Here is a 15,327-nt window from a genome sequence, read left to right on the forward strand (position 1 = left end):
CTTATTCATCTTAAACATTTGAGACTTTATGTCTGTTGGTTAGTAACTCCCTTTACCCCTTCCCTTAGCCCCTGGCAACCACATTTCTTCTTTCTGATTCTATGAGTTTGACTATTTCAAATATCTTTTATAAGTGGAATCATGCAATATTTGTCCTTCTGTGACTGGCTTATTTCACTTAGCATACTGTCCTCAAGGTCCACCCATGTTGCCATATATAATGGAATTTCCTTCCTTTTTTAAAGCTAAGTAATATTCCGCTGTATGTATATCCTACATTTTCTTTATATACCCATCTATTGATGGATAGTTAGGTTGTTTCCATATCTTGATTACTGTGAATAGTGTTCAGTGAAGATGAAGTTCTAACATCTCGTTGAGATCCCGATCAATTCCTTGCGTAAATATCCAAATGTAGGATTGCTGGATTATATGGTAGTCCAGTTTTACTTTTTTTGAATGATCTCCATACTGTTTCCCATAATGGCTGCATCATTTTGCATTCCAATGAACAGTGGAATTATTTTTAATTACAGTAGTAATTATTTAAATAACTTTATTATCTAGCCTGTGGAACCAGATGTGATTTGAAAGTTGTTCTCCCAGGGGATGTTAGGAAAAGATGCCAAAAAGAGAGACACTGGAACTCCAACATCTTACTGTTAGACTTACTATCTTTGGATCTGAAAGATTTGTAAAACCAATGACAATGAGAAAAATATTAAACTAGAAATCCATATTTTATAAAAGAAGTTCAACTAAAAATAAGACAAAGGAAGTAAGGATCACAATATGGTAAAAACTTACATCAAGTATAAAATGAAAAAATAAATGTTTGTTATTTTCAGTATTAAAGTTTCTAATTTTCAATGTTAAAGGAAATAATGGAAAAGAGGGATGTGGAAGATAGTATATACTTTCATTTTTTCTGTCTTACCAAATTCATTAATCATTTAGCAGTACTCTGCTAAACAGTTAGTAGATTATCTTATTAAAGTAATTTTACTAAAGTGTGAATAAAGCTTAATTATGATGTAATGGCTTTATAAAAAGGAATTGCTGTACCCACTTACATCTCTAGTTGGTAGAATATGGAAGAAAAATACTGTGAAAGCAGGTGTTCTTAATTCACTTAACTAGTCTCCCAGGAAATAAATCACATGTTATTAAAGACAGCTGTACATTGTCCATTGCTTTTTACCTTTGTGAGCAGCACCTAAAAGAAATAGTTAAAATATGACTGGAGCAAAGCAAGAATGCATTCTTTAAGCCATTTATGTTCCAGAGAAACAAAAAATAGAATTATGTAGCACCTTTGCCACCTGATAGCCAGTCATTCAAATTTGCCACCTGATAGCCATTCATTCAAGTACTCATTCATTCATTCATTCATTCATTCATTCATTTTCATTCATCCATTCAACAAATCAGTATCTTATACTACTAGTAAGATTTTAGGGTGATAATTAATGATACATTCTCTTCAATTTCTCTATGTAGAATCAATACAGAAATAAGACACAGTATTCAAACAGATAGCAGTCTAAGTAGCAGCTTTATTACTGTTAATGCTGCTTAGAAAGCAGGGCCTAGATATGTAACCAAATAGGCTTCTTGGAACTTCTATTCCCTTAGTCAGGTGAATACAACTGCAGCTGTCCCTCCTTGATGTACAACTTAGAATAGGTTTCTTTGGAAAGAGATTAAGAAAGGCTGAGCCAGTCCTGCCCAGTTCCATTTTCCAAAGCCACCAATAATTCCTCTTACTTCTTCCTTGTGGACCAGGGGTTAAAAGACCATTTCCAAAGTCTCTGAAAGTTAACTTCATGGTCCAAGGTATGAATTCAGAGAGGTACAAAATGGTTTCTCCAGTCACTCACTATGTGCCAGACATTTTGTTATGTGCTGGTGATCCTGTGTGGGACAGACAGGCAGGCTCTCTGTCCTTGATGTTGTCTGGTGTTGTCTATAGTCTTGTTGGAGAAATTAGCTACATGCTTGGATACGGGGCAGTAAATAACAAGTGTCAATTTTTGTTTAGCCTTAACTTTGGAAGGGATAAGTCTTCTGCTTGCTTGGTTAATGCACAAAGATAATCAAACTTGGATTTCTAACAAGTGGTAGGATTTGGGTAGGTAGAAAGAAGAGATGGCAGGGATGAGGGTGAGAACTTGGGCATATCCGAGTTATTATAGCTCTTCAAGGCTTATTTTTTCTGACAAAGTCTTCAAAGGCATCTGTAGAGCTGACCTTTCATATACAGCAATTAATCACATTTATACATCCAAAACCAAAACTAAGCAAAAAAGAAAACAAATGAAAAAAGCAATGAAATCCGTATTTTACCAGCAAGGGAATAGGGAGAGAGAGAGAAAGGTGGGAGGGACGGTCAGCATTGCTCTCTCCAAACCAACTGCGTTTATATTACCTCTCCTTACCATCCACAGAGTACAATTTTATTTTTTAATATTTTTTATTTTTTTAAAGGAGTAACTTTTATTTTAAACAAACATCTTTTTTTTTTAAAAAAATTTATTTATTTATGATAGTCACAGAGAGAGAGAGAGAGAGAGGCAGAGACACAGGCAGAGGGAGAAGCAGGCTCCATGCACCGGGAGCCCGATGTGGGATTCGATCCCGGCTCTCCAGGATCGCGCCCTGGGCCAAAGGCAGGTGCAAAACCGCTGAGCCACCCAGGGATCCCCACAGAGTACAATTTTAAATGATCCCTAATAAATAGGGCTGTATATGGATTGGTATGGATGGGGCCCGGGTAGAAGTAATTGACCATAGTCTATGATTTTTTTTTCCCTTAAAGCATCTGCTTTTTTTCCTCCATAAATCTACCTTCTCTTTACTTAAAATAATTCCTCACCTGGTTACATGGAAAATTATATTTGTTCTTATCCTACATGTCAATATATATTTACAATGCATAGTTATTTTATCTTTTAAAATCTGTGACCTAAGCATTTGCCAAACACCATGTGATTGATCTCATTGAAATGAGATTCCCAGATAGACATTTCTTGTTCTGTTGCTAAGGTTCCTTTCATGGTTACCTTTAGTGGGCCATGCATGTTTGGGTTGTTTTCTAAGCATTTTGTTGCAAATTGGTGGAGTAACTATGAATAAAAGCTAATAATAACAACATTTAACTAGTCCTTTGACTTTGAGGCATTTAAATCTAAAATTAGATAGTGGATTAAAAGTTAAGTTTTTTATTGGCTATGATTTTGAGATTTGAAGAATATTCTTATAATTTCATATGCATTTAATTAGTGATGAAGAATTACACTATAATGAAAATGAGTACTCAATTAAAATTAAGGCGCTAAGTGGATCCTGTCACACATGCAATTTAATTTTCATGAAAGTTTTACTAAGAAAAGTTATTGGAATATTAGCTAAAGACCCAGAAGGGAAAAAGTAAAATGAACTGTAAGGACATGTGAAAAAGAATTGAGACTGTTATCCCAAGTTAACAACAACAAGAGAAAAACAAAGGAAAAATCCAAAGTATCCATCTGCAAATAATGCTCATATGTGTATTCACATTTTGGAGAATAGTTGTTCTCCATGTCTAGTGAGAAACTAAAATCCTCCACAATTCCACCAAGCAGGGGTCAGAGTTGATCCACTTTAGAATGTATTGCATGCTTCCTTCTATTGCTCTGCAATGATTGACAAAGACATGGGCAGCAGCCAATTAGACTCTAATTTCTGTTTGAGTAAGGTGGATATATACATGTTTACTCAACTCATTTTGGTGACTGAGCTTTCAGGGTGCAAAATAACTTTTTATCCCTTTGAATTCATCTTACTTTAGACCTTTCACTTGAATCTGCAATGGCAAATTCATATTTTTAATACCTGAGAATAGTATAAGAAATGTAAAATAATTTTTCTTCAAGATTCATTTCCATAAATTATCCTAAAATTAAATAGAATAAAACAGAATTTTCTTCCCATTCCTCTATATTTTAGAATTTACTGGGTAAGGAGAGCTTTCTCATTCTTTGACTATATTTGCAAAGTGAAATAGGGAATGAAACAGTTTGTTAAGTGATTCAAGCACTGTCAGCCTCTTTCATGTGAAATGCCTAGTAAATAGTTATAAATGATCTTTTGTTTTGTATTATCATGATATTTGTCTGAGATCTGCATACATTTTTACACTTATATGTAGCAGACTCAATATGCATATGCTGGTTTAACCATCCACTGATCTTTCCCTTCTTCACCCTTGTCTCCCTCAATGCCACTCATATCTCTTTCCCAACATAATATCTTCACATTATGAGACTAGATTAGAAATGTTATAGAAAGGCATTCTTAGTTAAGAATAATGGAAAGGCAACTCGAAACAAGTATTTGCTTATTTTTAAATTCATATCTTGAACAAACTAAAAGTTGAATAATAATTATTAAAATAGTAATGATTTCCAGTATATTCTTATGTTATTTTCTTCAGATTAATACTCAGTGAATATTTAATCCTGCAACAAGAATTGAACAATTGTCTACTCTGTGCCAGGCACTGATGTTGGCCCTGGAGGTACACCAGCAAAGGAAGCCGACCTAATACTAAGCCCACCTGAAGTTTGAAAAATAAGGCAGTGGATGATATATTAGGAGGCAATGACTGCTATAAAGGAAGAGTGGACTAAGCAGATAAAGGACTGGGGAAGATATTAGCAGATAGAGCACTGGGGCGCATATAATTATTTTAAATAGGAGGGTCAAGGTAGTTCTCGCCAAGAAAATGGATGACATTTGAGTAGATGTGAAGGAGTCTTTTTTATTTTTAAGATTTATTTTTAAGATTTTATTTAACCCTAACCCTAACCCTAACCCTAACCCTAACCCTTTTATTTTAGGGAGAGGGAGAGAGAATCTCCAGCAGGCTCTGCAGAGCACAAAGCCCAACACGGGGCTTGATCTCATGAGATCATGACCTGAACTGAAACCAAAACTTAACTGACTGAGCCACCCAGACACCCCCTGAAAGAGTCTTTAAATTTTGGACTTTAAACTCATAATCTGACATGAATTTCTTTTGTAAAATTTTAATTTGTATTACTTAAAGCATGGATGGAAAAGAAAGGGTGAATTCTTTTATTAAAGACACATCTCCCAAAGCCAAGGAAATTTTGTCTTTGTTATCCCCAGGTCGTTCAGTGATATTCTTCTTGAGATTTCTTCTTTTTATCATTCATGCAGATATCTAGGTCTTTTGCTAAATGGAGGGCCTAGGGACACTTGTCCATGTATCTCCAGAGCCTAGCATGGGACTTGGCACATTGTAGGTGCCCAGTGATTTTTTTTTACCTGAATGTCTAAGCAGTCTTATTGGCATATAAATTTTTATTAATCACATAGGGGCCATGTCATGACCATGTCTACTAAGGTCATTTACTTAGTAGAATTCATATTTATGTATCCTTTGGTTACTTTCCCTGACATCGTAGAGGTGTATAGGCTTCTCTTCATTAAGGTTTCCTTTGTACTTTCCGCATTTGAAGTATTAAAGTGCTCTGGCAGTAGGCACTTAAATTATCACTTAATGTTACAATCTAATTCCTAAGGCTATGGACCTCTTTCTACTAGGATGAGGCTACTGAAATATCTTACAATAGTAACTAGGTGATTTCTTTTGGACTCATTGGAATGAAATAGCATTTGGGGAACTATTAGCTAGCAGAGGGGATTCCAAATAATAGCTCTTTGTTCAGAGTTCCTCTATCAATTCATAGATAAGTCAATTGGCACTCATCATTTTAAACTCATCAGAGGCCCATGTAGTTAAGTGGAATATAAAGGGTACTATAGGCAATAAACAGAAGCCTTGTAACAATATAATGTGTAGTGGGAAAGAGCATTGGAAGATCTATAAAAGCTGCCAAAAAGAACAAAAAATAAAATTAAAGGATCAAAAAGACATATTGAACACAATCTCAGGACTATTTCAGGCAACAGTAAATGTCTCCTCAAATATATCTTTAAAAGGCTGAAAGCAAAGTAGAAATCTAGTCCCATGGAGAGAGAAAGAAAAATGGCAAGTAGAATTGTAGGAACAAGCTAATAAGAATTGGATTTGCTTATGTTAATTTTTACCTTTCTTTAAAATAATTAGATGGTGTCTAACCCAGAGATCAATTTGCAATTCTTAAATGAGAAAAGGAAAAAAAAAGATAAAGAAGTAGATGACATTTTAGGCAAGTATGGCTTAGACTAGGAGAGATAAACTGGTGTATAGAGAACAGTTGCATTTGTAGTTCATGCCCATTTTGCCAACTAACTGCAGTTATTTTTAAGTTCTATCAAAGTTACATATTATTTAGGAAAATATTTTCTTCCCTCCTTCCATTTTGTGAAACATGTAGGTTACACATGAATTCCTCAAGAACAGGAAATAGTCCTTTTAGTAGAAAATACTTTTTGACAGTGAATTTTCATTACTGGACCAAAGAGTTTCACCTAGTGAAACATGTCAGAGATACCTAAGGAATTTTCCCATTAAAAATTCCCCTACCGAGAACCATCACCATAGACATTTGATTAGCTTATAATCTTTAGCAGTACACTGAACATTATTATTCTTACTTTCCAAAATCAACAACCTTGAGTTGTAATAAGTCTTGAATTGTAATAAGTCAAGTCATCAGTCTTGAATTGTAAATAAACAATAGTTGGCAAGTTAAAATAAAATGCAAAATAAGAAAATCATGCTATTAGAAGAAGTGACATGCACAGTTGATTTCCTGTATACAGAAGCAGAATTCAGAACTTGTGTAGAAGCCTTGCCACCACTCAAATTACATTAATTACTTATTTTTCTTTATGCTGAGTAATTCCAAAGCTTTTAAAAAAATTTAAATTCAATTTAGTTAATATAGAGTGTAGTATTAGTTTCAGGGGTAGAATTTACTGATTCATCAGTTGCATACAACTCCCAGTGCTAATTCCATCATGTGCCCTCCTCCATGCCCATCACCCAATTACCCCATCCCTTATTCATCTCTCCTCTAGCAACTCTCAGTTTGTTCCCTATAGTTTAGAGTCTCTTATAGTTTGCTTCCCTCTGTTTTCATCTTATTTTATTTTTTCTTCCCTTCCCCTATGTTTATATGTTTTGTTTCTTAAATTCAAAAAAAAAGTTGCTGAGAAGATAAACCATAATTATTCAAAGATAAAATATCAAGCTTGAGATCTTGAACCCTAGTTCCAAAGTGATACATAAAGTGAAACTTTATCTTAAAGATTATTTAATAAGCCAACAAAATTCCTTCGGGTCACTCTGCCTATGGCCACACACATATGCACTCACACACCGAAACATATATGAGAAGTGCAGTATAGCACTTTGTCCAATCTTTCTCAGAAATAGATCCATGCATTGTGCCTCTGATTTAAAAAAAATGAATTCTCCTGTTGAGAGGAGTATCTTCAACATATCAATTTTAATAGGATATACTAAATTATTTTGCATGTAAATATAAGTTCATGTGTGTGCATACCTACTATAAACAATATTTAGGCATAGAGTATATTGGTTTAAAGATGATCAAACACTGCTTTATACATTAAAGAGCAATCGTTCGAATGCCAAGAGATTTGTGTACTTTATACCTAAAAAAAGGCATTGTATTTCTATGGAGAAGACTACTAGAGAAAAATAGTCAGGTTTTCCCATTTTAACACTAGAAAAGCTGACTGCCTGTTGCTAAACTAAAAGAGAGTAGTAACAAAGGTCTAGAAATCACTTACTGAGCTTCTGCTGTATGCCAACGTGTGTGTGTGTGTGTGTGTGTGTGTGTGTGTGTGGTGGAAGTGGGGGTGGATGGTAGGGTACAAAAGGATTAGACACTATGAGTCTGGTCCTAAAACTGTAAGGGAAAGAAAGTAGAGAATTCCTGTTTCTCTTTAATGGATGCACTTAATCTTCTCAGAGAGAACAGCGAGAGAACAGCACCCTGATCTCCCTTACTTCAACAATTTCAGCTCATGGCCAAATTTATTTATATGTCTATACATTTGCCCTAGCCCTTGAATATTTTAAAGGAAATCTCATATATCATATTATTTTATTCTTAAAAACTTTGCCGTATATCTTTTTTTTAAAAAGGGACTCTTAAATATAAGCACAGTGCCATCTTCAATCTTAAAAAAATTACACCAAAAATTAACCAAATTTCCTCAATTCTTGCAGAAATATTTTTCTTTATATTTTTGTAAAACCATATTCCACTTATTTTGCCCTGTAGTTTCTTACAGAGTCTACATTTTGCCTCTCAGAATGTGGCTTAACAAATTTCTCCCTTCCCTGAATTTTATGGATATTGAGATTTGACCTAATTTGTTTCAACAGTAGAATTTAGAGTATTTTTGAAGAGCAGCTGATGTCTGCTTCTAAGATAAGTTTCTCTCATTGCCCCTCTTCTTAGTCATGGATTTTTCAGAGGCTGGTTCAAAGATTAGTATGGTGAAGTAATCAAATTCAGAATGCCTTATACTCTAAAGAGAGAACCAGACATAGATACCATTAACTCTACTAAAAAAATATAATGTGATCTCTTTTTAGATGTTTCCTAGTGCTTCCTTTTGTATCAGTATTAATAGAGGGACAAAGTTTTGGCTCCTCTATGACCATAGAGCTCACCATCTCTTTGAGGTTTAAGCTAGAAGGAATCTTAAAGATTATCCATCACGTTGTGTTCTGGAGACCTCTTGTGTGATGGAGTTGTCCCATGGGCTGCCTCTCTACACCAGGTCTCCGGGACACAATGTGATGGATAATCTTTAAGATTCCTTCTAGCTCTAAACCTCAGAGTGATGATGAGCTCTATGGTACAATACACAATGTTTTTGCAAACTCATGAACTTCCCTTAAAGCAAGACGCGGGCCACGCTCTGGAATAGTAAGGGGAAAAAGATAGACTTAACATTTCAGCTCAAGAGAAGTATTTCTGGATTGTCAATAATTCTACAAGTAGACTTAGAATAGACAGTGTATCAACATGCTTCAGTTCTTTTTTCAAGCAAAACAAAACAGCTGCCAGTGACTAGAGCCATACGTTTGAAGAAAAGTGACAAGGAACAGGGGAGCAACTCCAAATAGAGGCAGTATGGTTTCATCAACTATGGTGTACATTTATTTAAAAAGTGTGGGTATCATATCTTTGGATATTTCTCAACTAGTTGTGCCTCATGTTTTGTATTCAGCTAAGATTCATGGATCTGTTTCTTTAGGCGCAGACAGCACACATTGTCCTGGAAGATGGAACTAAGATGAAAGGTTACTCCTTCGGCCATCCATCCTCTGTTGCTGGTGAAGTGGTTTTTAACACGGGCCTGGCAGGGTGAGTAATGCTCGTGCTCCAAGGTTTTACTCTTCCTCTGTGTAGAGGAATAACTAGATGACCTGACTCACAGTGGGAAGTTGAAATCATCACATCATAATAAGACTACATATTCTCCTGACGTTGCTCTGTGCTTGCATGTGGTCCATTCCAGCATACACACAAACTCTTCCCTGCTGCGGTAAAATGAAAGAACACAAACACTGGTATTCCCCTGAAAATAAAGAATAAAATTAATCCTAGAAACCTCGAGTCCAAGGACACAGGTTATATGAGATTACTAAATGGCTTCTGCGAGGGAAGGTATAGATCTGAGTCAGGTAAAAACCAGAGCAAGGAAAAGGATGGGTAGCACACTGCTGCCATTCCTTTAACACAGTTAAAAATCCACCTTACCCGTCTACTATGAACTACTATAAGGAGCTAAGAAAGTTCTTAGGTATTCTGTGTAATTTCGCACTATAGTAAGAAAGGTGAAATAACAGATACATTTATTGTCTTACAGGTTCAGAGATCTAATATTTTCAAAATTTATCAATTGAGACTCAACTCAGTGTTTAAGATTTGCTAATAGATGTGTGGCAACAAAGATAAGAGCTGCCACAGAAATCACACAGCTGTTCTAATCAACCAACAAATGTCTGTTCATTGGGAACCAGAAGACTAAAGTTCTGATCAACTTTCAATGACAATAGATTCTGCAATATTGAGAAAAATCACTTAAACTTTCTGAATCCTAGTTTCCACATCTAAAAATGAAGGAGCTGTATTAGATAGCAATTTGTAGCTGAGATTAAAAAAACAAACAAGCTGAGTCCTTTAAAAAATTTGGCTGGGTGATTTCAAGAGGTTTCCTTTAGAGATTCAATGGACTAAACTTCCTTGGAGTATTTGAGAAATCCTTTAGGAAAATTCAGTTAACCTTATAAAGACAAGGAGACATTGGGTTAACTGATATCCAAGTTATCGACTGACCAAACTTCCATTATATTATTAACACACATTCTTCCATAAACTCTCGACTCTCTGTTTGAAATGAAGAATATTAGGTGGGTTTTAAAAAAGTTCCACTGGTGAGAACATTAAATTACAGCGTATGAAGGCTGTTTGCAAAGTTTTGCTTCACCAGGCAATTATTTAAGCTTTTCGACAGCACTAATTACTAGCTGTGTTAATATACCTGCCAACAAACAACTGTTTAATATAGATCAGAATGATGGAGGGCACTAGAGTTTTCTTCCCTGTGATAGATTATGGGTAATAAATCTTGTCACATCACAAAAGTCAAACAGGACCTGATGGATTAATTTGCTTCTAACACTGCAGTTCTCTAGGACAAGCAGTATTTATTCATTTACCAGAGAGAGTATTGTAAGCATATGTTTAAAGGGAACGACCGGTTCTTTTATGGAGAGAAAGAAGAAAGGGAAGTAAAATTAAATTAATTAAAGATGTTTTTGAAGTAGAAAAGGCATCCATTAATAAGATTAGTCCACAGACCCTATTTTCCATTGAGAATTGTTGCTTTCATTCATTGTGTGGCTCACTCAGCAAGGTGGTTGATAATTAAAGGGGTTATTTTGTTTTTCATCTTCAAGAAATGCATTTATATTGTGTGTAAGCCTTGGTTAAAAAATTATCAGTTCCTGACAGGTGAGAGGCATCTGAGAAATTAGCTGATGGAGGTGTGGATAAATATTACAGCACTCTAGTCACCTCAGGGGTTGCTGAGCTGAAAGACTAAGTGTTTTGTTGACAAAGGTAGTTCTGGGAGGAGTTTGTCTGGATGGGGTTGAAGAATTTATGGTGACTACTGCCTGAGTTGAACTTTATTGGTTTCAAGGTTGTTGATTCTGTCCCCCTCAGCACCTGAATTCGTTTTCAGTAGTACTAATCCACAAGAAAAATTTGGTTTAACTCTTTCTGCAGAAAGTGAAAAAGTGAGGGGGGCAGTGAGTGAGTACAGGGGTGGGGGGAACCGCATTTGCATTGTATTCAGCCCAGAGAACAGCTACAGATAACTGCTGGTATTTACTGGAATAATGTTTCTTAATATTAAGAATAAGAGTGATATACATGCATATATATATACATATATATATATATATATATCATAAAATTGAGACTATATGTGTCTTTAACTTTAAAATAAAGACCTAATGCATTCCTCCCCAATGCCACATTAGTACTTTAAATAGTTATTTGGAATCTTTTGATTTAGAAGTCAGAAGTGCTTCAGGTCAATTCTTGTGGGATTGATTTTTTTTCTAAGTTGATAATCATTCTCAAACCTATATACCTCTTTCTAAATCTATTTTAACAATCAAGTATATTGAGCAATTCTTTCCTAGAATATATGTATTCTTGTTTTTCCCCTTTTCCAGACTTTAAAATAAAAACCTACAACCTTTAGGTTATTGGGTAATTCTAGCCCAGAGATGAACTCAGTCCTTTTTTTTTTATGATAGTCACAGAGAGAGAGAGAGAGAGAGGCAGAGACATAGGCTGAGGGAGAAGCAGGCTCCATGCACCGGGAGCCCCATGTGGGATTCCATCCCGGGTCTCCAGGATCGCGCCCTGGGTCAAAGGCAGGCGCTAAACCGCTGCGCCACCCAGGGATCCCTGAACTCAGTCCTTTTAAATGTTCAATGAATTTTAATAAACATAGATACCCATGAAGTCACTGGTGATGCCAGTGACTTACCAGAGATGTAATCAGGATACTCTTCAGTTTCCTAAAAGACATTTTAAAAAAGTAACTTAAACATTTTTAACAATTAATATTTTGGTGAAACTGGCAGCCCTTAATAGTAAATATCAGTTTGGATTCATGTCTGGTAGGTAAGGAGAAACTTCAGGATACCTTCAAACTTTAAATAGAACAGTTTTTTTCAAAGTGAAGACCCATGAAGGAAATTTTTAAGGAATTAAAGAGTTGAAGCAGTAGAGAGAATGAAAATTATGTGCCTTAGTACTGAGTACTTATGAGTCAGTTTATCTTAAAAGCAGAATCAGACCCACAGATACAGAGAACAAACTGATGGTTGCCAGAGGGAAGGCGGGTAACATTGTGTGTCAACTATACTCAAATGAAAAAGCTTTTTCAAAAAATCAGTTTGTCTCTTCATACCAGTCGTATGATGGGATAGCTTTTCACACTCTACCATAACATTTCTTTAGATTTGTAAAATCTAGAGGCATCCTTATAGGATTTTAATCTCATGTTCTCTGATTGTCAAGAGTTCAATAATTAAGAGTACGTATGTGGATTGTAGTTTTGTACTTACATACATTTTTTTGTTCTTAATTTTTTGGCATCTTTACTCAGGTACCCGGAAGCTCTTACTGACCCTGCCTACAAGGGACAGATTCTCACCATGGCCAATCCCATTATTGGGAATGGTGGAGCCCCTGACACTACTGCACTGGATGAACTGGGACTTAGCAAATATTTGGAGTCTGATGGAATTAAGGTAGTGCCAGTGATGACTATTTAAAAAGTCTCAATTCAGGGCACTTAGCTGGTTCAGTTGCTAGAGCATGAGACTCTTGATCTCAGGGTTGTGAGTTTGAACCCCACGTTGGGAATGAAGCCTACTTTAAAAAATTAATAAAAAGTCTCAGTTGGGGGGGTAGTTGATTTATTTTTAAGAATTTAAGGTGGTCAAAGTTTCTCCTCAATACTGTAGTACAAACCATTAAACTTGTGTTCTCAACCTTATGTATACGAGAATAATTTTTAACATGATATTATTTTGAATCTCATTTTTCATGGCACTTTGCATTTGTTCTTAATGCCTTGGATGAAACTTGGCTAATTTGGAAAGATGTTGCTATAAGTCTAAATGACAACTATGCTACAAGAAATGGTGATGAATTATGTTTTAAAAGGTCTTTGGTAATCAACTCTGTATCAACTATTTGCCTTTTAATCTTATCCTACTTAGGGGATGAATAAAAGATAGCTATGTGCCAGTCTAAAAGTAAACACATTAAGATTTCCTAATCAAAATAAATTTGGATAATATTAGGAATGTGGACCATAGAAACAATAAAAAAATGTATACTCCAAATTCATCACTCTATTTTTCTTTTTCTTTTTTTTTTCCCCACTCTATTTTTGAATGGCTTGGACTGATCATTTAGCTTAATTCTATTTCTCACCATTTTCCCCATATATCTCAGTCTCCTTTAAATGAAGATGAAAAATTATTTATTCTTCATGTACATTAAAGTAATTATTAATTAGATTATTGTTAAATGCCACGGAGAAAAAGTACCAAGGTGCTGAGATGGGAGCCTAGTTTAGTCATAGAATTTGGCAAATGGGGTAGACTATTCCTCGACGTGGTAATTAAGGTAATAATGATGTATTTTATTTATTTATTTATGTATTTATTTATTTACTTATTTATTTAATAATGATGTATTTTAAGAGAAGAATGTTGATCATTTTTTTTCATGTCTCCATAATTTTAAGCCTTGTATCTGTGGATATAATAAACGTTTTTTAAAAAATTGCAAACAGACTCGTAAGACAAGTCACAAGAGTTGGATAGTATTTTGTGGTCACCCCTTCAAAACAATTCCCTGTCTTTCCAGGTTGCAGGTTTGCTGGTGCTGAATTATAGTGATGACTACCACCACTGGCTGGCTACCAAGAGTCTCGGGCAGTGGCTACAGGAAGAAAAGGTGAGAAATATGCAGGCTGACCTGTCTGAACTAATTCTCTTCTAAACACCAAGGGCCATGTGTTTTTGGTTTAATCCACTACGTGGCACTCACACAGGCTTGGTAGCATTTCTTTTTGGGCAAAGGACCTAGAGAATGTTTTAGAATCTCTTATTTTCTTGAGCCACTTAATTTTCCCATCCCCTTATATCCAGGATTGCGACATAACAACTTGCGTCATGGGTTCTAGTATCGGCTTTACCGTTAACTATCTGTGTGATTTTGTGCAGATCGTGTGTAATCATACCATACTTCCTAAATCTTTAACTCTTATGGGATAAATAGATTGCTATTTCTTTCTGCTCAAACATTACGACTCTATGACATATAATTTGATATAATCTTATTTGAAGTAGTAATTGAAAAGGGTTATAAAACCTTGTCTTATACTTTCCTTAGTTTAAGTATTATTTTCTAATCAAATAAGAGGATTCTCCTGGTTTCAATATCAGATGTACTTAAAGTTAAGAGACCTGATATATTTTTGGCTTCATCTCCAGTGTTGCTATAGCTGTTTTTTGTTGAATTACTGTGGGATCTATAACTGATAGAGTATTATTCTGAGAAGCTCTGCCACACAATGAACATCTACCTAAATGTTGCCTCCTTTCTGACAAATCAAGAAATCTTGATGTTGGCTTCCTGGGTTTCATTCTTTCTAAATCTTAAAGAGGGAGAAGAAGGCATCTATATCATCCTCTGAATCATTGCTCTTTCATTCTCAACCATTATCTGAATTCACCTCCATTCCTGAGACAGCTAATTTTTGTAACGGTCATTTAGGAGACCCTCTGCTTAATGTTTCCTTTGTGTCATCAGGCAACTGATATTACAGCTGCTCTGTGTCAGAACCAATGGTTTGAGTATAAACTTAATCCATGACTTGTTAGTTTGTTTTTAAAATGTGCTTTGAAACTTCTTTCATGATCACAGACACATAGAGTAGAAGAGGGTCTAAGTAACTAGTTCACCTCTTTCTGTGTACAGTGAGGAAGAACACGTTGCTCAAACATCACTCAAATAAATGGGAAGCAAAAACATTAGAACCTGTTTTGCTGCTTCCTAACTCATTGCCCTTTTATTTTACCACATTTGTCTCTATCCAACCACTCAAAGAAAAGAAAACATGGTGGTATTGCCTGATTTCCTAATAGGATGGCCAAATCTCATTACAACCTGACTACTTAATAAGCACCTTCAGAAAAATGAGTTGAGTGTCTCATAGGTAGCCAGA

The 15,327-nt window shown here is 35.3% G+C and overlaps 1 protein-coding gene across 1 annotated transcript in view; it reads left to right on the forward strand.

Moving 5' to 3' along the window:
- CPS1 (carbamoyl-phosphate synthase 1) overlaps window positions 1-15,327 on the forward strand; it is a 120,944-nt gene that overhangs the window by 12,376 nt on the left and 93,241 nt on the right. Inside the window, exons 2-4 of the mRNA XM_041737624.1 lie at window positions 9,253-9,362; window positions 12,691-12,835; window positions 13,965-14,054. Coding sequence (XP_041593558.1) covers window positions 9,253-9,362; window positions 12,691-12,835; window positions 13,965-14,054 — 345 coding nt within the window. The remainder of the gene's footprint in view (window positions 1-9,252; window positions 9,363-12,690; window positions 12,836-13,964; window positions 14,055-15,327) is intronic.

The sequence above is a fragment of the Vulpes lagopus genome, chromosome 22 (assembly GCF_018345385.1).
Source record: "Vulpes lagopus strain Blue_001 chromosome 22, ASM1834538v1, whole genome shotgun sequence".
In the NCBI taxonomy this organism is placed as follows: domain Eukaryota; kingdom Metazoa; phylum Chordata; class Mammalia; order Carnivora; family Canidae; genus Vulpes; species Vulpes lagopus.